We start from the raw sequence: 27032 nt of genomic DNA on the forward strand, positions 1-27032 counted from the left end.
CTTCCTCAAACAAATAGAATTTGACTTAAAACACTGATGGATTTGACCAGACCCTACCCCAGCTACTGACACGCACAAAGCTCGATGCCATGTCACACTGCTAAAGCAAGAGCTGTTTACACACTGAAAGACATATTTCAAATACTGCCCCAGTGTCTCTCACCAGTACTTCTGAACTTTACTACACCTTCCCATCATAAAGCAAGGGTAGGAGTTCACACTGATAAGCCTGATGAACCCTCCTGTCCCAATACAGCCTCTCTAAAAATACATGGCAGCATGTTATGAAGTAGTTAGCAAAGAAAACAAACAAATAAATTTAGTTGCTCATGGGTTGGTAGTCCCATACGATGGATATTTATTACGTGGCTCCTACCTGTGATTAAAGAAATGGAAATGACGTGAAGTGACAAAGGAAAATTTCAGGACCTGAGAGCTGCACGGCTCAGAAATTGTGCACATAAAGGAAAAGGGTTACTGTTGAGTGGGTTTTCAGCTCTTGTACAGACCAGGTTAAAGGTCTTTGTGTGAATACAGCTGGGATGGGGAGAGCTGCAATACAACAGGGGAAGCAAACATGAAGTACAGAGGCAGAGGAGGCGAGAATGGTTTTGGGCTGTGGCAAAGGAGCAGGCAGCATTCCCATCTGCCGCTGAGGAGACGGCGGGATTTACTCTGGGCAGATCGCTCTGACCTCTGCTGGTTCCCTCGGGGAAAACCAGCAGAAACCTGGAGTGAGGCAGGGAATTCCAAAGGGCAGGGAAGTTCCCAAGCACGCGGGACGCATCGACCACAGGGCTCCTATATGGTATGATCTGTCCACTCATTCAAGGAACGCCACTCAGATGAGCTTAAATACAACATAAAAACGTTCAGTTTCTAGCCCTGAAATTTGTTCCTGTGGCTTGCCCAGGTCCTACCACAAGCCATGGTCCTCCCTCTTCTGGACCCCACCAGCTCATCACTGCTTATCCCTTGGCCCCCTCCAGTTCCACAGCCATTCCCTGGACAGTCTGAGAGCTGCCCCACAAAGGGGAGGCCGTTCTCCCTCACAATGAAGGGGCTCAGCCACCTGCAACACCGCAAGATGTCACACCCAACCAGCCAGTGGCTCCTCGGGCTTGCAGAGAGTCTCTCCTCCCTTGCCATTTTCATACTGGAAAGGAAAACTCAAACTAAAAGCTGCCTCACGTGTTTCAGTTTCCTCCCCACGCCCTGGCACAAGTGTGACTGTCATGCTTTTCACTACCACAGAGGTGGTTCCCCACTGAGCAACCAGAACGAGCAAAAAGAGTGGTTGGCCCCACTGAAAGGAATCACCTCAAAAACATCCCCTAGTGATGCTGAAATGCCTCTTTTAAGGGACACTGCCAACCTGCTTCAGCTGAGAAGCCGCCTCTGAACGAAATCCTCTCTTTCAGATCATGAGCTCTGCATCCCAGCTGGAGATGAGGTTTTTTTCCCACCAGAAAGCAGATGGGATCATCTCAGCGAGGAACAACCGCTTCTGCTGCCCCTCAGCAGAGCCACGTCAGAGAAACCCCATTAAAAACAGATAATGAAGGAAATACCAGCAAGCTACACCAAAACAGCCAGCAGAAGGAAAGGGAAGCAACTTCCAGCTCTCAAGGCCTAATATTTTATTATTAAATATTAAAAAGCTGCCTCATAAACGCTGCTGGCAGTTCATGGACTCAACCGGGGCAAAACATGTGCTCAGCAGCCAGCTGGAAGGAGGCTGAACCTTGAATTACATCCCTACACTACACCCATCAAACACCAGGACAAAACCAAGCCAGAAAGTCAAAAATGCATTAAGCCATGAGGCAAGGGACACCCAGATTTCCTGCTGGGACACCCAGGTTTCCAGCTAGGAGATGGCAGGAGCCTGGGGATAGAATTCTCTTCCCACAGGAAGAGTTTCTCAGCAGAAACCAGTATGTGGCCAGTCGGGGAAGCTGAAGAGAACGGTACTACACCCTCCTGGGAGGAGAAAGGTACACTTTGTGTATTCAGGGCCGGACCATCGTTATCCAGCCTGGCGGCGAGACAACCCCCTATGTACACCAGCAGCAACAAAGTCGCGTAGCCCGAGGCACACGGTGCTGTCCCTGCACAGTCCCCGTGAGAGCAGGAGGCTCTGGGGACACCTCGATGTGCCCATCCCACAGCTGAGGTGGGTGCTCAGCGGGACCCGAGCCTCCCGACGTGGGTGCTGCCCACGGACACGCTCGGTGTAACCGAGGAATTCCCATGAGGAATCCCGGCTCTCGAGAGCCGGGCTGGACGTATCCAGTTATGAAAATCAGCGCCGGGTAAAGAAACAGGACAAAGCCCTTGGAAGAAGCGGACCTGCCACGACACACAGGTGGGACTTAACCAACTCTCAGACCAGGGGGAAAAACGACGCCCGCGGTCTCCTCGGTCACCGGGAGTTTGTCCCGCAGGGGGTGCGGGGGTTCCCTCCACAAGCGGGATGTACAAGGGGGGCCGGGCAGCGGCGCTGGGAGCGGCCGAGCCCGATGAATGGCCGCTCCACAGCGGGCACTTCCAGGCGCCGGGATCGCCCGGGCATCCCGGTCCCCCCATGGCCGGGACCCCCCGGCCAGGCCCGGGGCTCGGTGGGGCGGCCGAATAAAGCGGGGCTCAGGGACGGGACGGGACAGGGAAGCGCGTCCCTCCCTCCCTCCCCTCCGCCGAGCTCACCCTCCTTGGCTTTCTTCTTCCTGGCCAGGGTCCCGCCGAGCTTGCCCAGGAACGACTCCTCTTTCTTCATCCTGTGCGGCCGCAGCGTCGGGGATCGCAGGGGCTGTGCGGACATGGGGCTGTGCCTGGGGCTCTGCGGGGAGCCCACCCTGCCCTGCCCGACCCGCCGGGGGCTGCGGGAGCCCAGCACAGCCCGGAGCGGCGATCGCCGAGCGGCAGAGGCGGCGGAGAGAGAGCCGGAGCTGGGGGCGGACCGGGAGCGCTGCCGGCGGCCACAGCGCCCTGCCACGGCCGGGAAGTGCGAGGGAGGCACTTCCAGACAGGGACACCCCCCCTTCTCGAGGGGCCGGGGGCGGGGAGATGCCCGAGCAACCCTCGCCGAGAACCGGCAGCCGGCTGGAGCATCACCTGGAGCATCACCTGGAGCACCGCCTGGAGCATCTCCTGGAGCATCTCCCTCCTGCGGGGGCACCGCCACAACCGCAGCGACCGCGCGGAGAGAAACGGCGTAAAAAACCCCAAACAAACAAACAACATCGCAGAAAAAAGTAAAGCCTCAGGTCCCGTCACAGCCAAACCAGAGTGTTTTCAGTCTTGAAAGTGAGACCAGAACATCAAAGGACGTTCTTTCTTAAGAAAGTTTTTACACGTTCCACGTTTTGCAACGATTGGACACAGGTGAGGGCAAGCACCCAGCATGTGCCCTGTGTCAGGGCACACTGTGGCAGGTCCTTGCTGGCTACATTCAGGTTTGCCTCCTAGTTCTCCAGCCATGTGCTCCTTCTGTGGGACTAACTAGCCTGCCTCGCCTCCTGGCATGTTGCCGGGCAGGTTTGGCATCTCCTTTGCGGAAGGGTTGAGGAGGAGGGGGCCGTGTGCTCCGTGTTTGCCAAGCTCACAGGTACTGAGGTCACAGGGGGATTGTCACCACCACGTCCTGCCACCAGCATGGTGTGTGCAAAGAAACAGCCAAAACCAGAAAGTTGGGCTTCATCCTACAGAGAGAATTTATTCCTTATCATTTTACAGCACCCGGGAACACGATAAGTGTTTTGTGGAATACACATTAGAAAACAGCTCCTGAAGAGTTTATACCGTTAGGCTCTGAGCCTGTTTAAGCCCCTGAAGTGGTCCCACTGATTTTAATGAGGCTCCTGGGTCCCTAAAGCCAGGCACAACCTTTGGCTGTGCTCCCAACAAGCAGCTCCCCGTCAGCAGCCCTCATCCCAACAAAGAGCCACTTTCAAACCAGCACAGCCTGGCTCAGGATCTGCACACCCAGCCTGGCTCAGGATCTGCACACCCAGCTCACAGGACACATTTTCACGCTTGACCTGACACAGAAGTAACACCACAGGACACATCCTGAGCAGAAGACGGCAGTGACACTGTTCTGAGAGTGTAGTTTCACAAGATTTAACCTGAGCTCATCCCCTCTATCACCAAGGCCTGCCCTTGTCTCTTGCCTTCAGCTGCTCCTTGTTTTTCTACAGGCACTTTGGCAGCTAATAAAAAAAACCCAACCCAAAAAAACAAACCCCAAATCAGCCAGCCCAAGCTTTCCAGTGTGACTAAGCCCAAAGTCCCCCAAGGGCAAGTGCCAGCAGGAGGGAAGTGAAGGGCACACATGACTAGGGCTGGAAAGACCCTTCCAAATGGCTTCTGTGAGCCTCTTTTCCCTGTTGAAAGCAATGTTTAACACAACAGCTAAAGAAAGGTTTGAGAAAACACTGCTTGCTCACCTGTTTTTCGAGTTGGTTTTCCTTCTGCATTTGAACCATAGGTTTGGTTACAGAGTCTATTTCTGCAATGTTTCGCAAATCAACAGGAGGATGGCAAATAAACTGAGGGGTAATGACAGGTTTGGAGTAGGACCTGCAGCTACTTTAAATATTTGCCTTTAGATCTGAAGTTTATAAACATTCCTCCGGCAAAAGTGACCAAGAACCAGGAGGTGCTTTCTACACCTCCTAAGTCCTGCACTGCAAGGAGCTTGGACCAGGGTTTCCTCATCAGATTAGTGAGCAGAGTTTCCATATCCATAACTTCCTCCGGCCCCATACTACCACTACATTATGTGCTACCACATCATTTAAATATCTCACAAAGGAATGTATATCATGTGGATTTTAACATAACCTGCTGCACATTTCCCACCTTCCAGAGGGTCCAGCCCCCAGACCACATTGGACCGGAATAAAAATAACCACTCTGTCAGGTTTAAGAGCTGCACAAGCAGAAGATGATGCCAGAAATCTTTGAGGGCTCATGTGATAAATTGGTGTCCAGATAGATATTCCATGTATTTGCAGTCTAGTATTTTTTTTGAAGCCTAATTCCTTGCTCTAGGCACTCATCAATAAGGTATCCTAAAACTTACACAAAAACTGTTTTCTCGTTCCTTACCAAAGTTTATATTTTTCCTGCTTTCAGAAACCAATTTCAATAAGTGGAAATCCTGCTTCAGACACTGGTTATAACCTCAACTTCTCTTCCTGTTTCCCTGGCAAGTCCCAAACCCACCAATGGCTTTTTATTCTGAGCCGGTTTTACTGCAGGATACAAGGAAGCATCCTGTGATCAGCCCTGGAGGAGGGATTTTATAAGGGTCTGCCTGCACTGAGAGTTTAATGCAGAGCTGCTGCAGTGGCAGTGACCACACAGTCCTGTTCCACAGTTCTTGCAGCACCAGGCACTGGGATCTTCTCCTCAGGTGCTCATCTCCTCCCAAACCAGCTCTAATTTTCTTTAATGGTTACTGCTGCATGTCTTGCTTTGCTCCAGGAATGTTTGCCTTAACTCACAGATAACACTGCCTTCAAAAAGCTGTGAACTCTTTGCTATGCTGATTCTGGAATGCATGGAAAACCTAAAATTTACAACAGAGCAGTTTGTTCTTCGACAGAACTACTGCCCCAGCTTTAGCCAAACAGGCTCCTCCCTGCAAATACTTATCTTTACACCTCCCAGCAAGATAACCCTGTCCAGTGTTTGCCCATACAGGCACCGATGATGACAATTTTTTAATGGATATTGCTTCTTTGGAAGAAAATATAAACTGCATTTCCTGAAACAGCAGCATGGTGCCCACAGCAAAGGCTGTCAGGCTGTGAGAACTTACCAAGGCTGGGATCAATACAAGTTACAAAACCACCTCTCAAATGATTCTGAGGTTTCAGGCCATACCTAATGAATGTTTTACCTTGATTTCCTGTGCAGGGGAGGGGAGTTCTTCCCTGTGCTCTTGCTGATGGAAAAAGTGGATTTTGGAGGAATGCTCTCAAAATCTTCAGAGACTGGAACTTAAGACCTACGAGAGCTGTGTGTACAATATAAATACCAATGGTAAAATCAACTCCCATGCAGCAAACTCCCACCCCAGACACAGCCCAGGCACATCCAGAGGGAAAAACAGTCCCTGTGCTTCCTTCCATGCCAAAAGTTAACACTGCAGGCAATACACGAGGGAAATAGGGCGGGGCAGAAAAGGGGAGATTAAAAAAAAGAGCAGCCTTAATTAAGCTGAAGAAGTACACAGAAAGACATTAATTGGTTAAATTGCCCATTTCATTTAAGGTTATTATACATCTCTGCAGAATTAAATCATTAGCAAGGATGTCCACTGCATTCTGCTGGCATAAGACACATCAGACACTTTGCACTGAAAGTGAAGATTTACTTGTTAAAAAATAACCTGGATTCATATGAAAAACACACATAAATGTTGATCTGCAACAGGACTAGCAGAGTGGATATTTTCATTTCATAAAATGAAGCCTTAGATATATTTGGCTTTAAGGCAGTGTGGAAAAAGCATTTTATCCAACCTCTGTGTCAATCAGTTCTCATACCTGATTTTTTAATGAGGTTGCAATCAGAAAATGTGTGAGTACAAACTCAGAGCAAGAAAGCAAACAAACTGGTGAACAATATATACACACAACCCAAACAGCACATAAAACTTCACTGACTCCAGTACAACACTCAGGATGTACCCACTTATAAGCAAGTTTTTATTATCTTTTAATAATTGAAATAAAACCACACAGATAGAACATCAGAGTGAATGGACCTATCTGTTTATAAAGAAATGCTTCAATTTGTAGCTAAGTAGCAAAAGTATGTCAGCCCATTGCAAAGAAAAAGGAGGCCAGGTTGTTTCAGGCGAGGAGAGAGAGCCCCTGGCAACAGAAAGTCAAATTACACTTCAAACCCACCAAAACAAAACTGGGAGCCTTTCTGAGGGTGGTTCAAACAAACAGGGCTCTTCTAAGTAGGAAATGAAGAGCTTTTATCACTGCTGTGATCAAGTGTGTGTCAGTCCCTGGTGATTCAACTGGCTAATGGCCATGAGCAGACACAGCTGCTGCTGCCCCACCTCAGTGGCCTCCAGTTCAGAAGCTCAGCTCCATTATTTGTTTAAACCCTCCATCCTGAATGAGATACCAGCCCTCTACATCCAGAAAATTCCCTCTGGTACCCTCTCTCTCATCAGGGATGAGATTGCTATATATTCCTACAGGAATATATTCAGTATTCCTATGTGGAGTGTATACTCATTAAGAAAACTGCCAGAGCACAAACGTGTCATTGAAGAGAATTACCTGGCAGGACTAAACTTATTTCAAAATCTGTTTTTATTTTCAGTGCTGAGCTGTTGCTTGAACATTTAGCTGAACATTTCAAAGTCTGAATTCACATTTGCTCATTTTAACATTGCTCACCCCTCTTTTCCACAGAGGCTTCTCTTCCCTCTACTTTAACCTTACAGCATTTTACACTGCTTTCAACATTTCGGACTACCTGAGATTACTGACAATCAGATGCACCACAAAATAATGATGACAGTGAATATATGGGGTCTGAACATTCTTCAGGTATTGAAGCAAAGCAAAACCACTCTCATTTTAAAGTAGGGTATCATTGCAGTCTTATTCTAACAACACCTGTACTGAGTTTCTAACATGATAGATACCTTATTGACACAAAAGTTAATTTTTCTTCCTGGTCTGCCAGATAAATGAAATGTGTTGGGGGATGTGTGTGCTGGTGTTTGGTTTTTAGTTGTTTGTTTAGTTTGTTGTGGTTTTTTTAAATAACATTATTTATTCAATACTGAGGTAGAAAGGCACCACTTAACTGATGCTACCGATTTTCTTGGAGCAACTTCTGTTTTGTATTCTGTTTAACTGAAAAGCTTTTACAGAGACCATTTATTCCATGCAGACATTGGCTCTGCCAGCTGCACACTGGGCTGCATTTTTCTTTGCTTCACAAGAGAAGAAAGCTGAATGCTCTGACTCGCACAGAACATACCCAGCACAAAGTCTCGCCCCAATTAAGTTAAAATCATCCAAGAGCACTTACCTGGAGTTGCTAACAGGCATTTAGCACTGCTGTCATAAAACAGACACCCAATTACACTATTTCAACAACCCTTCCATGGTGGAGAAGCTGTGCAAAAACCCTCCTGGAAAGGATTCCTGCTCCTGTGGCTGCCAGGCTCCAGCCCTTCTGAAAACAAGAATGGCACAGGACAAGCCTACACTCAAACTCTGTAATTTTAGAATCATTTTCTTGTGCTATCCCATACAAAGTTCAGAATAATCTTCCACACATCTGACCAGCTCCTTAATATTCCCACAAAGGGCTAAGGGTGTTTTATTCCCCTGTAACATCCCAGTGAAAATTCCTACTTTTTTGTGTAAGTGCTCGCTCAGCCCAGAGGAGGGAGAGCCAACCTGACCTCCACCCACTTTTCTGTGGGTTTCCCTGTGTGTTTGCTCACAGGTGGGACAGAAAAGACTTGGAATGCTTCTCTCCAAGGGCACAACATGGACAGCAGTTCCTATACAGATGCCTGACTAAATGTTGTAGTACATTAGTTGTACATCTCTGCAGAGATTTCCATTGGCAGTAAAGGTTTTCTTGTATCAAAAAAGGCACAGATGGCAAAGGTACTTAAGTTGGAGCACTTTTCCCTATTACTGAGGTCAGCATCCTATTTTATTTGTAAAGCCTGTACTTTTAAATCAGTTGTGCTCTCAGTATGATAGCAAACCTGCCCCTTACGTTCTAACAACCTCCCAGTCTCCTCCTCCACCTTCCCCAAGCTCCCTAGAAACCTACTCATTAACAGCACCCAATAACTGCACATCTCCCACATATAAAGAGCGTTTTCAGGTTTTTAATGGAAGTGGAACAACTCCACTGTCTTAGGATGGTGGTGCAAATATTGGCCCTGCTTCTCACTGCTGCCACCTCCTCACTGGCTCAGCAGTGACACCATCCAACCCTTGTCCCGAAAAACACACTCCTCTCCTTCCCAGGCCTCCCTCAGCCTGTGGGCGGTGAAGTAACATCACAACTGAAGAAACTGTGATTCTGATGGTATCTGCAACCTCAGCATCATTCACATAAAAGGAAGAGTCCACAGGGGTGGTAGTTTTGGATGTGCCCTTTGGAGGGATTGCTCACCCCCTCACTGTCCCCAGCAGTGGCTATAAAAGCAAGAGCAACTTGAGGTAAAGTGACATCCAAACCTACCCATTCAAGCAAACACCATGTTTTTAAATCCCAGGCCGTACTCCTTTTATCACCAATTACTTTATTTACACCAATAACTCTGGCCAGAAATTCAGTGCCAAGAACATGGATCCAGGTCTGTCCAGAGCTGTTCTCCCACTGAGCCAGCTCAGCACTACAGCAGCTTCTGGCATTCTGATTTCTGTTTGATCCACCCTAATTACCTGAGCCTATGCGACAGATTTTAAATAGGACTATATTAATCATGTCGATATTCTACAGAAGCAACCACATAACCCAGATGTTCCTCCCAGAAGAACACAGGAATAGTTTCTGTACTGTGATACACCTATCATACATCCTAAGAAAGTGTTACCTTTCCATGTGGTACAAAACCAGCAGGGAAACAGTGACAGGAAGAGGCTCATGGAACGTGATTTTGCTCCCTTTATCTTGGCGGACAATTCTGTGGCGAGTGGCATGGCCAGGTCTGCCAGCAGATGGGCTCAAAAGCAATTCCTTCCATTTCTCCCTAATTTCTCATAGAGGCCACACTTCCCTCTAACTGAATTATGGACTGGCTGCTGCTTCATGTGCACACTGGGCTCGAGGCTCTTTCTCTAGGCCTGCTCAGCTCAGGAACTACTGAGCCCTCTCAAACAGCCAACTGATACTTGGGGCTTTTGCGTCATATTAAAGGATTAGACTTGTTCAGCCTTTCGTAAAAAATGTGCACAAAACAAATTTCTTAAGGCAACAGAATACACATCTAACTTTGAACTCCTAGGAGAACACCCTAACAGTATTTTGGTATCTAAACATTCCCATTAAAAATGTTTTTGCATGTCAAAATGTCGATAGCGCTGGAGAAAAACTAATAACATTTGTTGACATTCTTAACATAGTTTCATATTTTATCTCATAACAACAACAACAAAAAAATCATCAGATATGTTTGGTTAAATATGTCCTTGTCACAGTAGCTGTTAGATAAACACACTGGAAAAAGTTTTTATATCGAATTTTGCTATTTGAAATGGGGCTGACTTCTGTCATTCACACGATCTGGAACATCTGTGAGTCTGTTGCTGCTACTTCATAAAGGAGGGAAGGATGTTTAGTCAAGCAGAGCTCTGCAAATCCAGGCAGGACCAGCTTCTAACCTTCATATTTTAGAAAATTATCAACAAAACCAGACTTAGTTAACTGTATTACCACAACAGCAGTACATACCAGTGCTAAAGCAATGTATAAAACTGGTCTCTTCAAAAAGAGTGGAGTCTGACTTGATTGGGAACAAGATTCGATGGCAGTCTTGACTGCATTCAGCTAAGTCAAGCAGTGTAAGCAGTATTTCCAGACCTGTCTTTAGTCAGGCAGAAAAAAATCAGGAGTATAACAGGTCCTGTATTTCTGTTCCATTCTCCCAGAATCTTCTTTGTATTAGGATTTTAAATTTGCCAGCACTTCGTAAGGAAAGAAATGTTAATCTGGATGCAGGGAAAGAGGACTCCAAGGTCAGATTCTCTCTTAGGATGATCACACAGGATTGATGCATACAAAAATAATTAGTATCCAACTATCTTCAAAGATAAGTAGTTAGGACAACTAGTGAATTAGTCCAGCCTTAAAAATTGGAACATACACCAAGTGATAAAGCAGGAGGTGACTTTGAAGTGAAATTTGCACCTCAACAAGTCTGTAGAGACAAACCTCTCACACACAGGCAAACGAGGCAGCACCACATCATCACATCTAGAGTCCCTTTTTGCAACTGAGAGCATTAAAGCACTCAAACCCACCCCAGAGCTGAGAACCCTGAGCCTTTCAAAGTTCTGATTTTACTGTTTGTTGTGCTAGACAGATGACTTGAATTTTTACAGTATGCAATTCAGATTGTAGGAGGCATTTAAATAGAGGCAATTTACAACAGTGAGATAGATTCAAACCAGAACATTTTGGTTCACCTGGAACCACTAAAATGGTGTAATTTTGGACACATAACAGATTTTTTCAGGGTCATTTGCTCACAGAAACTGATGATGGAGAAAAACCCCTTAATTTCCACTCCAACCATACTCCCACTGTGAGAATTGTGGTTGGCCCAGGGAAGGCCATGCAGGCCAGTGACAACTATAATGACATGAACAGTATCCAAGCGCCAATGCCTGACATTACTTTCTACTTTTTTAAGTAAAAACTAATAACTAAAAGCTAGATAAAATATGGAACACAAAAGCTGTAAGGTAAAATAGCTACACTCCTACAAACACTCTCCCATCTTTGATAAGAATCAGAGGTACAATGAACCTTTAGAGCATAATTATTTAATGTAGTTTCTTGGGGAGCCCAAGAGGTAAATCACTCAGATGTGTATCTGTATTTCCAGGAAAAAAAAGTCAGACCTTATCAAAGTATATTATAGTCTTGATTTCAATGACAAAGCACAATTTCATTTAGTGATGTAAAATGTTTCTGTATTATAGAAATCTTATTCCTGCTCCGAACTGAACACCGTCACATATCCTGAAAAGAAACAAATAATAAACAGTGTAAGTGATATACAAGGGACTGATGAATTTAAAATCCGTTCTCCCTATCCCCAAATTCCCAAGGTTTTCCATCTTTGGAAGAGTTTCAATTCAAATTTTACCCAACAAAGGGCTTTTGCTTTGTCAATCTGTCATTCCTACACAGTGTTTACATTTGCAAATAAAGCCCCTGATTTTCAAATTGCTATTATTCATTCACATTGCACATGAATGATAAGTGGAAACATAACCCAACTCCTGTATGAAATACAGAGTATCTCACACAATATTCACAGGCAAGAACAGGCCCCCTGAAGTGTTTTACTGCATACTATAATATTTGCTTGATTTAGGATAATTGGCTGCTAACAAATTAATTTGTTATTCCTTTCTCTTTATCTGTACTTCAACTTGTTTCCATTTTTCAAACTGGGTATTTATCCAATCATTTGGCTCTGGAAGCCTCCAGAAAACCCCATTACCTGGAGTGATCATTTGCCTTAAAGAAATAAAGCCTGCTGCACAGCTATTCATACATTTCAACAGCTGCTCTCAAGTTTAATGGACTCTGAAACCTGAGAAGCAAAGCCTTAAACCAAGATGTGCTGTGGAACCAACATGAACGCAGTGGGCTGAGAGAGCAGCAGAGAGTGCTCAAAAACCTCTTCTAAGCAAAACTAAAAGGCACCAATTCTCTGTGATAAATCAGATAGAAGTGCAGGAAAAAAACCAAACCTATTACTACTAAAGGATTTGGAGTAACAAACCAACCTGTCCCCAGCCTGTACTCCCATGGGGAAGCAGTAGTTAAGCTCTAGTCTTGCAATGTTTCCCAGTCGGAGCACGATTCCGGCCCCGTAAGACCAGCGGATATACTCTGCCAGCTTCTTCAGGTGAGCTCTGGGACCATCACCTGCAACCAAAAGAGCAGGAGAACTGGGATCAAAGACTGTCAAGGTGATCCCAGGCTAACTGGAGTCTCAGAGCTTAGGGGCAGCTCCTGCAGAATCAAAACTTAGTCACTGCCCACAGCTCTCATAACACCAAGAACCTTGGACTCAGACTGCTGGGATTTTGGTTGGATTGCTACTGATCTTTTCCCACTATGGGGGACCTACTACAAAGAACCTTAAATGTTTTTAGTACTCCCTTAGAGTACCTAAAGGGTATTAAAAGACAAGTTGGAGAGATTCTGAGGGTGGTGAGGCCCTGGCACAGGTTGCCCAGAGAAGCTGTGGCTGCCCCATCCCTGGTAGAGTTCCAGGTCAGGTTGGATGGGGCTTTGAGCAGCCTGGGATGTTGGAAGGTGTCCCTGCCCATGGCAGAATGAGATGAGCTTTAAGGTCCCTTCCAACCCAAACCATTCTGTGATTCTATTCTCTAATTAGTGTGTCTCTATTATAATTTTAAAGTGATTAATCTGCCTTTCAGTTATGCATAAAGTGTCTCCCTGCCATGGGGATGCTGCCTTTCTTACATCGAGCAAGGCAGACATCAAATCTCACTGCATCCTAAAACTGACTGAAATTATATTGCAAAGCCATACTCCAAATCACTGAAATATGTTTTGAAAAAAGTTGGGGATGGGAGGGAAAAGAAATCCCACCAGCCACCACACCCTCATGCCACCACTTTTTATTTAGTTCGTCCCAGTAAACATTAGAATCATCGCCCTTAAGATAGGAAGTGTTAATTACCACACTGGCCTGCAGACATCACGAATTCACAGCTACCACTCTTACCACCCCTGGGTCTCTTTCCTACGAGTTGTGCTGGTATTTATGTGGAGAGCTCAATTAAATTACTGGCAACCTGTCAAATATGTGAGTTAAAAGCAGCAGGTTTTTGACAGGCACCAAAACACACGCAGTAAACAAACTGCTTCTGAGTAAACAGACACAGAGCAGCTCTCTTATTTTTGCTTTTCTATGTGGGGAAGAAGGTTTTGTTTATTCTACTGATCTTACCATAGTTAAGGTTGCAGAGGTTCCCAGCATTAAGGAAGAAATGTGTCCGGAAAAGATCTCCAAACCCTCCACGGCCTGGACGGAAAGGGAGAGGGGTGTAGAGGTGCACACCCCCAGCCCAGTAGGCTTCTCCTCCCAGGTAATCACCTGTTGGGCCAAAAGGATGGAATAAAAGCTTTTACTGTGGAATGTACGAAAAGAACCAGTTGTTAAAGGTACAAGAAAACATTCATGAGTTGTTTCACACTGCACTTCTACCCCCTGCTTCTCTCTCTCTCTCCAATCTCAACACCGTGAAGGAAAAAAAATCAGCACTTACACAATCCAAGGGAAGTGCTTTTTTCCTTCATTCTCTCATCCTACTCTTGGGTCATCAGAACTATCCCCTGAACACCAGTGCAACACTTGTCTTAGTTTTCAAAACGGGAAATTGGTACAGTTAAACAATTGGCTTTAAACTACAGTGAATGTTGAATCCACTGATAACAGACGGAGGAATAGAACTGAGGAAACTCTTGGCTCTCAAAACACCTCTGTGGAGCACATTCCCTTTCCTTTAAGCATATCTGAGCACATGCTCAGGGATCAAACAGAGTATCAACCAAGGGATTTAATGTGACCGCTGCTATAACCATGTTTTGGGAACTTTTTCGGCTTGAAGTTTGTTACTAATTAAAGTGACACACTGGGAGCACGAAAGTCTGAGCACACACGTGGTTTACAGCAGATCAAAGCCATAACCCTCCCCAAAGTACAGAATGAGTGCAATTATTTTCAGGCTACACAAAGCTTGAGGACAGAATGTGACATGCTAATATCTGCAGTATTGCCAGAGGAGTGGGATTTAAGGGTTCCAGACCTTCACTCTGGGGTCCAATGCTGTACATGCTGAATCCACGCACACTTGTGGGTCCTCCAAGGTAAAACCTAGGGAGTACAGCCAAATTAAAGGCAATGCTTCACAATGAAAGGCAACTTTGTAACAGCTTTAGTAAAACTGTCTACAAGGCAAACAGTTACACTATGGCTTTGTGTCTAAAAACACCAGTACCTGTGCCTGCTACAAACTTCTGCAGATGGTAAACACCATTTTGCAACCCTAAACACTGTCAGGCAGAGCTACCACACAGCAAATTATAAATCCATGCTACCCCCACAGAAAAATGGCTGGAGTACCAACATGCAATTAAAGCTACATGGAGACATTTAATTCTTCCCAAAACCAGAGCTACTGCTGCTTCTCTCTGTGTTGACTGGAAAAAAACCAACCCCAAACATTTACCAAACTTGCCTGTCAGCTATACTGGATGGTTTGTCTCCAATAGGTACCAACATTCCGCCCCAGAGCGACGCTGAAAAGACCTTTGGAGAGGAAGAGAAGTTGTTTATGAACACGTAGCACTTAATTTCCTTAAGACAGCTGAGATGTCAGTGCCCCCAGGCAGAGCTCCCATAAGCTGATCACAGTGTGTGCACGGATATCACACCAGCAGGGTGGGATTTGCAGCGGGATTTTCGGGAAACTCTGGATGGCTGCTGCCCTCTTTCTTTCATGCAGTGCTGTGCCTCGAAAAAGTCAACAAAGCACATCTGAACCAAATGCCACTTCCACAACATCTTAAGGGAACACTCAACCTCATCCAGCTCCTATTTTCTTATGAATTGTCTGGAAATAAGACAGCAATGCTGACATAAATTACTCCTGGCAATTTGAAACCCAAAGGCCAACAAGTAACTGCCAAAAATACAGTTTTTTGGCAATATTACCTTTCTGTAAATCAGCCTTATAATTCAATGAAAACACCCTCTGCACTCAATATATTGACATTAATTAAACACAGAGCATTATTGTTTATCTATAATAAGTAATTCTTGATACTCAAATCTCTATAACAAACATATTTAATAGTTTCTTGCTGCCTGTGTACCAGGGAGAGGTACTACTGCCAGACAGCACAGATCTACTGTTAATACTTTATTAAAATAGAATTATGGTAACCTCTGATTTTTAAATCTTCATAATAAGTTGCTGTTTAATTCCCCATTCAGCTATGAGAGGAACTTACAGCAAAATCTCCATAGGATAAACAACTTCTTTCTAAATACAGACACAAATATTCCTAGGGTATGTTGAAATTCTCATTTCAATAAGCAGAAAAAAACAATTTCCACCTAATTCTAGGTCTATGTTGTTAAAGCTCCCTGAAATTTAGGATCTCTCTGTTCTCAGGAAAAGCTGAAGTTCATGAAACATTCTTTCCCAATAATTTTACATAGAGGAAATAATTACATGCTAGGATAGCAAAATTAATAGTTATACATTGATAATTTCAATGTCTGAAAAAAACCCCAAGATTATTCAGAATATTTATAACCAGGTGAAAAAAAAGTTTCAAAACACTGAAGTTTTTCAAAAGCTCTCAAAGTTTTTGAAAAATCACAAGGAACAGACATGACCAACATTTTTTTCCTGGAAGGAAAAGTGTTCATGTGGTTAATTGTCAAGGTGTTCTTTCCAGAATGCCCATTTCTCAAATGACTGTGCAAGGCAGGAATGTAAGATTAAAAATAAAGAGCAGTTCACTTTCCAAAGAAACAAACCAAGATACCTACACCATCCAACTTTTGTGATCTTTTTACTAACCCATGGTGAAAAAATCATCATAAGACATAGGTTCAATAATGTCAGATAAACGTCAGATCAAGTAGCGTTAAATACAAAAATATTTTAAAAAACGTTATTAAAAAAATTACCGAGTCCCAGAGAAGTTGCCGATTCAACTGAAATTCGAAGTCCTCTTTTAGAAAGCTCACGTCTCCACCTGTGTAACCAGCCAGCTCCTGCAAAGACAGAAGTTTATGGAAGTTGTAACAGATATTAGGTGTTTCTTCCCTTAAAAGCATGCCTGCATCAGCACAGTGTTCTCCTGTCTAAGAAGTACAGAACCACTGTCATGGAGAGGCAGCTGAATTTGGAGCAAGGCACGTGTGACCCTCGGAATAATGAGCTGTGTTTTTCTCCTCCGAGTATTAAACCAAACTGTTGCTTTCTAAGCCGTTTTGTAAATGAAGGCAAGAATGGAGTGGGAAAATTCAGCCTCAGAAGAATTTCAGCCTCAGAATCAAGACTCCCACTGTGTTTCCCTAGACGTGGGATTTCATGTGTACTAAAGCAGGGTTGGAAATAACCAGCGAAGGGACTGATTCAGTGTTAGAGGTAGGATCTAACAAATGGTTTGTGACCTAAACCCTGAATTATAACCACCTTTCTCACTCAGTCCACTGCTGCTTAAAGTGGCACTTGTAGTTCCAGTGGCATTTCAAAGCAATCTGCTTCTAAAGCACTGCAGAAATTATGGCTTCTCAAGTATTAACCCAAGCTTTTAGAAAAGCTCCGAATGCAACAGGAGTGAAAACCATTTTCTGTGCCAAGATGATCCATGTGTATTATGCCTCGAGGAGTTATTTTTACTCAGTCTTTCACTTCCAATTCTCAGACTTGCAAATTCTGTAACAACAGGGCCACAGTCTTGCATGGCAGTGTTAGAAAAGGAGGACTAGTTAATAACTGTTAAAAGTGCAGAGTAAATACTGTCAGGAATAGTGTCTCTCAGCTAATAAGCAATTTAATGCTGATGCAGAGGGGCATGGAGAGGCTGTGCTGTCTGACCAATGAATGAAAATATAAATACAAATGAAAATTTGCCCCCATAAAAAAAGAGTTGCCTGATTTTAAAAGATTCTGTAAACAAAAAAAGCAAATATTGGTCCTCACTGTCTCCTAGTCAATTAAGAATTAATTTCTAACTTTAGGTATTTTTAACATGAACATCAGTTAGATAAATTAGGACTTCCTGAAACTCACAGATAAAAACCCCAATAATAGCATAAGTGGTTTAATACTACCTGATTGATTTTCAGCAAAGCACCTCGTTTTGGCAAGATTGAGGAGTTCCTGGAATCAATTACCATGGCATGCTGAAAAGAATATAAAAATTGGCTTTAGGTTCTCATTATCTGTTGAATAGCTCAGAGTGACACTACTATTTTCCTTCAAAAACTGTGCAAACAGTGGAAGACAGCTAAGGCTAGTGTAGCTTCATGGATTTGGGAAAAGTATCCCTCAGTTTTGAACTTAGAGGTCACATTAAACACATCCATTTTTTTATCTTATTTTCTGGTTTTTGCCCATGGTACACACAGGAAATAGAGCAGCAGCAATGCCCCAGTTTAAACCCCCAATTTTGTGACAGAAATCTGCAAATAGTTTGTCCCCTGTAATTTGTGAAAGATGACGAGTGAGCAAACACTGCTACAGGAATGTTTAGAAAAGGCATGGCAAGTGCAGGATGAGGAAATCCACTGCTACAAAACAAGGCAATTCTGCAAAAACAGGTGGCAGGTGAGACCAAACGCAGCAAAAGATGTTTGAGGCAAAACACACCACCCACACTAAGACAGAGAGATCATTCCTAGGTGTGAGATGACTCAAAATAACACGTTTTAAAACATGACCATGAGAAGGCCTTACAGAGAGAGAAGATTTAAGGGAGTGTCCACTTTCTTCTCGAACAGAAAAGGACGCTGTTCTAGCAAGGCAGCCAAGCTCTCTCCACACACCCTCCCACTTCACGGTGTGATTGGTCTTCCAGATTGGAAACTACAAAAAAAAGGAATTGAGTAAGACATGAAAAGATTGTTACAAAATTAAACAGTTTTTAATACTCGAGTCTAGGGCTTTCTTTCCAAAGTCTTTGAATCAGAGAGAAACCCTTTTTCATTTCAGAGTAGTGCTAATTCTGCTCCAGCCCTGAATGTTTCTCCACACCATTTTTTTTTCCATCCCCAACAAAAAAAAATATCTTGCACTGGGCTGATACAGAAAGGCAGGCAACCAGCTACTTCTCTGAAATGATAATTAGGAGAAAAACACACTGGCATTTTCATATGGCCAAAATAAGACTGAATTCTAACAAAGAGATTGAAGTGCATGACCTCTGTCGTTTCCAAATTGCTGAGCTCTCTCAAATAATGAGATGTCAGCCCTATGCACAAGTGATTCAAGCATAAAAAAATAACCCACACATTTGCAAAATGTGGCCCAAATTAAGTGTAAATGAAGTGTGTGTTCCACAAGCTCTTGTGCTCCACTTACATTAAATTCTGTTGATATTCCTCTATCTGTCTCACGGAGAGAGCTCCAAGGGAACTGCCCAGTCACTTTATACACATTAACTGAAAAACTGAAACACAACATTACTGGCAGGTTTTAAAAGGAAATTATTTCAGTAGGTGGAATTTTGAATGATCACAAAAACTTAAGAAACCAGCTCTGCTCCATCATTAACAGACACCTCCCCCCCCCCCCGCCCCCCAGAAAGGAATAAATGTAATTACTACTCAATGAAAGACCTTAATAATTGCTTTATATTCATTCAGTTAAAAAAATAAATACTCAAAAATGCATCCCCTACTTTCTTTCAAAGTTTCCAGGCTGTGGTTTGAAGAAGGACAGGCCATAGGAAGTTTCCTTTGTGCCATAGGAGAACTGGAAGGTTACTTTTTCTGCACGCCCAAGGAGATTTGGGAACTTGAGCCCAAGGACCTACAGAAAAGAAAAAAACAAACAAACAACAAAAAATCCCCCATCATAACATTTCATATTGTTTGCTGTCTTGCATCTTAATCATGTGCTGAAGGCAAGCATATCTACCATGAGAATAAGAAATGAAAACAAAAATGCTTGTAAATAAATGTGTTTTTCTTTTAGGTTGGATTTCTCTTTGCAGTGGCAGCAAAAGCAGGAAAATAATTATCATGTAGAGCATTATCACAACCAAAGCCAATGGAAAATTATCACTCCAGAGTCACTTCCCTGTATTTTTGAGTAACAAGCTCCTTTTGCAACCAGTCCTGATGGCAGTACAACACCTTTGCAATTCTCCAGAAACTACTGGAACACTTTTGCCTGTTCTGGCACAAATTCCTTGCATCCTTTTGGCAGCAAGGATGGAACAGGTTTTCTCCAAGCACAGACATTACCAGGGCTGTACTAGTGTTGTGTCTGCTATTGTAAAAGAATGTCAGAAAGCTCCCAAATCCTGACTGCTTTTGTCTAACAGCTATTGGAAGCAAATCAGTCACCTGAACTTTGTAATGATGGCTACTAGGCAGTTATTCAACTAACCAGAAAGGGCTTTTAGTATGAAATATTATTCAGGCTTCAGATGAATTTAAGAGATCAGAATAAATGTCAAATCTGTTCAACTCTTAAAGAAACATAATATGTGTTGCTAATACAAGTCGAGCTTTTAAGAGCATTCACAAGTTTTCCTTCTCTGGAACAAATTAAAATCTCAAAGAAGAGGAGGCTGAGTCTAAAAAGGGAAACCAAAGCAGCTTTCAGTGAGTTCCCAGCAGCACAGGAACCAACAAGGATTCCCTGCTGGTTCCCTTCAGGCCACGACACCCTGGACAGGGCTTTTGGCAGTGAAGCTGCATAAGCAGCTCTCAGCTCCTGTTCCCCTTGCACATGCACAACACCATCCCCTGAGTCATCATCTTACCCGGGTTAAAAATACCCCTAAGCAGAAAGGGATGAGTCCCTTGATCTGGCTTATCTCCCAGCCCCAGGCACAGCTGCCCTGTGCACGTGAGGAGGCAGGAAGGGGGCAGGATGGGCACCTGGAAGCACCATGTGCTCCCACCAGCTGGGACTGTTTGTGTCAGCTGGTAAATATTTTTCACACGGGATTTTGATCTGATGCGTCTTTAATTAAATCAGATGTAAACAAGTCCCACAAAACTGAAAACTTTGGGTTCTGCAGCCCACAGTAATCGTTACTGGGCTAAAATAGCGAAAAACAAGAACAATTTCTAAGTCAAATATAAAGCATTTTGACTGAGAAGAAAAATACTTTAAATGTATCTCACGGAAATGAAATTCCAAACTCCTTACACGTTATCAAGAAATAATTCAAGTAGTTTCAAGAATTAAAAAATTAACATGCTGGGCTGGAAGCCAGAGGATTCTCCCTTAGCTCAAAATAGGCTTTTGCTGAATGAAAGCCTGACTAATACAAAGACCCTTTAGACACAAAGGTCTGGCAAAGCCTTGGTAAAGCTGGATCAAGAAAATAATTTGGCTGGGATCACCAAAAGCCTTGCTAGGTCTGAAACTAAGAGGAAGACCAAAAGGCATAATTTGAAATAATCCATACCATACTGCCTTCATTGTTGCCAACCATGGTGTTGTAGCTCCCAGTTAACCTTCTCAATTCTGTCACCTCAAAGGTCACATCTAAACCGTTTGGAAGGGCATCATCACCTATATTAAAAAAAAAAAAAAAAGTGTATGTTATCTCTATGGTCATTTAAAAAATGCAGACAGAGGATTACTTGAACTATTTGAAAACTGGTTGAGTTAAGGGACAATAAAAGCCCAAGTTACAAAGAGAAATTAGTTGAGAAAAAGATGTCATTTGGATAAGAGTGCAGAATTTGGGACGACTGGTTTTAATGATTTAATGCCAGTTATAGAAATACAGGGCACATCTTCAAGCTTTCCCTCACATATTCCTTGAAACTGTGGATTAAGGGATGTTTGCTGAAATTATTTAAGTGCTGGAAATTCATTCATTTTTGCATGTATACAATACTTAAATACACATCTTTACAGACATATGAAAATACATCTTCTTCCTAAGGATAATGGATGTAGACACATTTTTGTGTATAGACAGCACACCCATGTGTTCATTTAAAATATACAAAGGTATAGAAGAGAGCAAGTTATACACACAGAAAGTGTGGCTATGAGGAAAAAGGTGAGGGTTAATGAGGGAATACCCACCTTGACAGGTGTCAATCAGAACATCCACCTGTCTGAAGATTCCTAAACGAAGCAGCTTTTCACGAGCTTCGTGTGATTTTCTCATGACCTACAGGAAGAGAAAAGCAGCTCAGCCACAGAATCACAGAATAGTTTGGGTTGGAAGGGACCTTCAAGGTGATCCAGTCCATTTGAGTTTTTCAGGTTACCAAACAAAAAATTAGTTAAAATGCAGCTAAAGTTGTAAAATATTCACAGATTTTGAATGCAAGGGCACATATACGCAACTTCAAAAACAACATTCAAAATTAAAGATGAATGTTACATTCATCTGTTAGGACGTTTTAAGACTTGCCTCTGTAAAGAAATGAACCAACCCAGAGCCTATGGCTCAATTCCTACCTTTTGTTAGTTTGCTCCTTACTTGTTGTAATACTTGAACCTATTATTCCAACAACTTCTACACCTGAAAATAGTTACACTTATACAGGGGCTCCCTGTTTTTGGCAAAACCCCAAACACTCCAATCTGAATTTAGACCAATTTAGAGGTCTAATTGCCAGCCGTGCTCCAGAAGGGATCACCACCTAAAAGTGCAGGGAGATCCAGCCTAACTCACACTTTTCTCTATGGTGGGGACTGCCATCAGTCATCTGTGCTGAGTCCCAATAATTTCTCTTCATCAAATTAACTGGAAGTGTCACCTTCACAGTTAGAAATTCTCAAATGGGAAGACTGAAGCTGAAAAAAACCACCTGTTTGTCATCTCACAACATCTCTGAGCTGAACATATCAGAAAATGCAGCATCTGCCAGTATTTCATATTAAAGTTTAGCTTCTGGATCACAAGATCAGAATCATCACAAAACAAGACAAAGTTACCCCATGTGATAAGGGAGTAGCACAAAGCAGGAAAGAGAGAAAAATTTTAACTAATTAACTTGAATTTGCAAGCAGCAGGTCTGATATTCACCCCAGTACTTACATCAATGAGATTTTTAGCCTTGAAAACATCAGCTATTTCATACATGATAATGTCATCTTTGGTCCTTCCAAGTCCATCGAAGTGCACATGCTGAACCACCACCTGAACAGAAGTTTACACACAAAGACTGAATTGGCATCTAATAATGAGTATCAAAATCACCACTGCACAAAAATTATTGCTGTCCAAGTGAAAGACTAATTACTGCTAACCTCCACTATCAGAAATCAGTGCTGTCTGTGAGTCTGGGAAGTTGTTCCCTTAACACAAAAATTAAAGACAACTCTAATAGCAAAGTTACTACTGGTTGTAGCAAAAGAAACACTGACAGAATGCAGCTGCTGGGATTTTAGTTGTAAGTGTTGTATGGACAAACAAACAACTACAGAAATCACACAAGGCAGAACATGTAGTTGTTTGCTACTTCTTGTATCAGCTACACATAAGCAAAGAGCTAAAAAAAACCCCAAACAAACCTCCAAGTCACAAATATGTCAACTCTATTAAAATTATCACTACCACCAGAGCAGTGCAGTTTAAAATGCAAGCCAAGATCGCTCACATTATGAGGTTTTCTACTTTCTTAAAAACATTCCTTTTGTATATAACCATCTGAGACAATTTTATTGCAAAAATCACAACACACTCCAGGGCCAGCTGGTACAAATGGACCACAGGGATTGCATTTCCCTCATTTTTCCAACCTTTCCAGGGAATTTTAGGGGTAAATATAAAAAAAAAAACTGACAATGCTTCAAAGGGTTGTCAAGGATTGGAGTCACCAGCCCAGGAGGGATTTAAAAGCCACGCAGATGTGGCACTTGGGGACATGGTGTAGTGGTGGCCTTGGCAGTGTTGGGTTAACAGTTGGACTCAATAATCTTAGTGGCTTTTTTCCAGTCTAAACAATTGCATGATTCTGTACTAGAGTTCATAAAAGAGACTATTCAGATTATACCACCTGTATCATATATATCTGTATGACTCTAAGGATTACATCTCATAAACAGCAGATAAAAGAACAGGAACCAGATAACATCAAACTCAAACTAATAAATGTAATTCTTTCACACCTCAATCCATATCTTAGGAAGTTGCCTTAGGAAAAACAAGGAAAAAAGGGTGCCAAGGCATTTCTTTCTACAAAAGAAAAAAATAATAAATCAGGATGTGGTTCAGACACTTACATCTTTGTTTTCCAGAATTTCCTGCTTGGTCTCAGGTTCAACTTCAACCAGTTCAGCCTCCTCTCCCAAGGCACCAAAGTCTGGCCCAGCCATGGGAAGAGGCTCCAAACTCTGAAAGCATAAAAAAGGAAACTGCCTTTAATAGGGTACATTGGTTAACGATTTATGTCTTTTGCAAAGATAAAAAAACTATGGCTCTTGGCAGTGTGATCATCAAACCCCAAGGGAAAAGAGCAAAGAGAAGAACTAAAATGAGGGGAATTACCAGCACAGTAAACACTTACCTGCTTGCTGAAATCCTTAATGAAAGCTGAATAGCTTTCATTTTGAATGATTTCTCAAAAATACTCTGCACTCTTCCAAAAAATAGCCGTCATTTTTAAGGCATGATAAAAGAATAATTCTACCCTCTTAAAACATTATCTTAAAAAATCAGGCTGTCACACTTCTCTAGTTCAGGTTTTTGGGAGGCAGAGGAGTACGAATGTCTAACAATAAAATAATAAGGGTGTTCTCAGCATGTTACTTTGCTTGTCATGTATTTACATGCGTTTTTATGTCAGTATTTCTTTTAGAAGTAACCCTTCAAATAAGGCTTGAGAACCTCAGAGGGGAGCATCTTAATCAAAATGTTTTCCAGCAGGGCATGGCTTTACTTACTATACCTGAGAGAGTTAAAATCAGACTTAGCAGGAGATAACAGATTCAAGCATGAATGAATAAAGGGTTCCCTGAGAAAAGCAGAGGTCAGGATTAGGTAACTCATTAAACCTACTTTTAGTCTTAGCCACTAACACAGTACTTGCTGCATTATTTAATTGTTTAACAGTTCCACCTGTTTTGCTGGAAGAGTAAATTGCTGTTACGTATCAAAATCCAGTTATATGAAGATGCTTCTCTCACTTCCAAAAATTTTTCAGGCAAGTGTCACTGTGTATCCACACAACACTGTGTATCACTTCACACCACACACCAGCACAAAACAGAGCACACAAGAAAAGGAATTTGATAAAGAAACTAAATCAGCTACTCTGGAACCAGACCCTTCTGCGTTAAAACTGAACACTTAAACCTTTATGCCCCTTGTTTGAGCACCCGTAGATGGATTTGGAGATTTATCCATCTGTCCACAGCCGTCTCCAAGTGCTGGGCAAGGCAGCACAGCCCTCCCCAAGCGCTGCAGCCCCACCGATCCTGATTCTCACCCCGTCAGCTGCAGCTTCTCTTTGTCTCGTGGTTTGGGGGTTTTTTTTTCGGATTTTCATTTTCTTAATTTTTTTTTCCTCGTTTTTATTTCCACAGTCTGTCCCCTTAACCAGCCCCCACCTCCCGCGGGAAGGTCAACTCCGGGAGAGACCCGGGTCTTCTTTAGGAAGGAACCGTTTACTTAGGAAGGGATTCTTTACTTAGGGAAGAATTGGTGGCTGCGAGGGTGGGGATGCCCTGGCTCCGGCCACCCGGAGAGGCTGTGGCTACCCCATTCCTGGAAGTGTCCAAAGGACTTTGGGACGGCCCCTTGGAGCAACCTGGGCTAGTGGAAGGACTCCCCCAGGGCAGGGGGTGGCGGAGCGAGACGATCTTTAAGCTCCGTTCCAATCCCCTCGCGTTCTACGAGTCTGCGACAAGACGGGGAAGCCCCCCCGGGAGAGAAGGGAAGAGAAGGGCGCTCCCGCCCCGGTTCGGGCTCCAAGCCCCGTTGTCCCTGCGCGGCCGCCCCAGGACGACCTTCGGGCTGAGCGGCGGCGGAGGCGGCCGCGCTCCCGGCCCCCGGACCGGCCCAGCGGGGCACGGCCCGGCCCGGCCCCGTCCCTTACCCGGGCGTGCACGGTGCCCATGTCGGCGGCGGGGCCGGGCTGCGGCGGGGCCGGGCGGCGGGGCAGGTCGGTCAGGGCCGCGGCGCGGGGGCGGCCATGCCAGGCGGCGCCGCCCCGGAGCGCATTGGGCACGGCGGGGGAGCGGGCGGGACCTTCCGGGAGCAGCGGGAAGGGGCGGGAGCGACCCCGGGAACGGCCCCGCACGGCCCGGGGAACGGAGCGCCTCGGCCCCGGATCGGGGAACGGAGCGCCTCGGCCCCGGATCGGGGGATGGCGGGCACGGGGTGGAGGGAGGCGGCGGCGCTGCCCTGCGCCCCGCGGGTCACCTGCGACTGAAACGTGCTTAACCGGAATAATAAACAACCATAGCGTTAATAAGTGTGGTGATTGTCACCATTATCGTTAGTATGACTTTATATTATCTCCTATTTTTACGTCATTATGCGCATCTTTAACTTCACACTTTTGCTTCCTTATTCATATTAACTTCCTATCTTTACGTCATTATGCACATCTTTAAACTTCCTATTTTTACGTCATTATGCACATCTTTAAACTTCCTATTTTTACGTCATTGTGCGCATCTTTAACTTCCTATTTTTACATCATTGTGCGCATCTTTAAACTTCCTATTTTTACGTTATTTTGCGCATCTTCACACTTTTACTTCCTTATTCATGTCTTTAACTTCACACTTTTACTTCCTTATTCATATTGTTAACTTCCTATTTTTACTTCATTCTTCATATTAACTTCATATTACTACAATGTCACTTTTATATATATTAAATACAATATTTTTATATGTTAATACACGTTATAATATTATTCCATATTTGCGTTGTATGTTAACGTGTAACATGAATAGTATGTAAACGGCACGTTTTGTTTGAATAGTACACAAAATAGCACATTTCGTTGTTTGTATTTTATAGTCACCTATAGATAAATATTAATATTGTTTTTAAAAACCTTTGTTTCTGGAAAACAAAGATGTACGTGCCTGAACATAAATTAGTAAATTACTGTGTTAGTATTTTATTATATCATTTAATACTATATATTACTTATAATTGATTATCTGCTTATATTCTATGTTACTGCTATTTTATATAATCTATATAGGAATGTTTATATTAATTAAATATACTGAATTAGCAAATTGTTACATTAATGGTTTTTATTTATTATTATTTTATTTTCTTGTCATCTGCTTATATTTTATTTCTGTTATCTTACATTTATTGAATTAGTAATTGTTACATTATATAGTTTTATATATAGTATTTTATATTACATGTCATCTGCTTATATTTTATTTCTGTTATCTTACCTTTTTCTTATATTTTGTTATATATTTTATATAGTTTTTATATTAAATATATCAATTAAACATAATAAATTGATACCTTCATGTTCTTATATAAATATTATAGAATATTGTATTTGTACTTTATATTTTGTTATCAGCTTATAATTTCTATTT

At 43.1% G+C, this 27032-nt stretch overlaps 2 protein-coding genes across 3 annotated transcripts in view; both read right to left on the bottom strand.

The window, feature by feature from the left end:
- The window catches only part of PARVB (parvin beta), a 49042-nt gene extending 46100 nt beyond the window's left edge, over positions 1 to 2942 (bottom strand). Inside the window, exons 1-2 of one of the 2 annotated variants that reach the window (XM_050324790.1) lie at positions 2888 to 2942; positions 2707 to 2857 (exon numbers count right to left, since the gene is read on the bottom strand). In XM_050324790.1, coding sequence (XP_050180747.1) covers positions 2707 to 2821 — 115 coding nt within the window. In that variant the 5' untranslated portion in view covers positions 2822 to 2857; positions 2888 to 2942. Of the gene's footprint in view, positions 1 to 2706 lie in introns of both variants that reach the window. The other variant, XM_050324789.1, reaches the window with a different exon arrangement.
- Positions 2943 to 11542: 8600 nt separating this feature from the next.
- Positions 11543 to 25669, bottom strand: SAMM50 (SAMM50 sorting and assembly machinery component). Its single transcript, XM_050324678.1, has 15 exons — positions 25547 to 25669; positions 23733 to 23843; positions 22546 to 22647; positions 21582 to 21669; positions 20950 to 21056; positions 19204 to 19334; positions 18885 to 18972; positions 18261 to 18389; positions 17636 to 17707; positions 16484 to 16570; positions 15021 to 15091; positions 14589 to 14656; positions 13730 to 13876; positions 12534 to 12675; positions 11543 to 11757 (listed from the first exon to the last, which is right to left on the bottom strand). The coding sequence occupies exons 1-15, from the start codon at positions 25565 to 25567 to the stop codon at positions 11712 to 11714; spliced, it is 1410 nt and encodes a 469-aa protein (XP_050180635.1). The 5' UTR covers positions 25568 to 25669; the 3' UTR covers positions 11543 to 11711.
- Positions 25670 to 27032: the final 1363 nt, after the last annotated feature.

Source organism: Myiozetetes cayanensis, unplaced genomic scaffold (assembly GCF_022539395.1).
Source record: "Myiozetetes cayanensis isolate MyiCay16 unplaced genomic scaffold, myiCay2020 scf3, whole genome shotgun sequence".
Classification (NCBI taxonomy): domain Eukaryota; kingdom Metazoa; phylum Chordata; class Aves; order Passeriformes; family Tyrannidae; genus Myiozetetes; species Myiozetetes cayanensis.

What these genes read in the sequence shown, in the direction of transcription:
- SAMM50 (XM_050324678.1), bottom strand. Translation starts at nt 25,567, where the DNA reads ATGGGCACCGTGCACGCCCGG. An exon ending in CCTCTGCAACCTTAACTATG is followed by an intron (nt 12,676 to 13,729) that starts GTAAGATCAGTA and finishes TTTTGGTTGCAG; the next exon opens with GTGATGGTCCCAGAGCTCAC. An exon ending in GGAGTACAGGCTGGGGACAG is followed by an intron (nt 11,758 to 12,533) that starts GTTGGTTTGTTA and finishes GTTTCTTTTCAG; the next exon opens with GATATGTGACGGTGTTCAGT.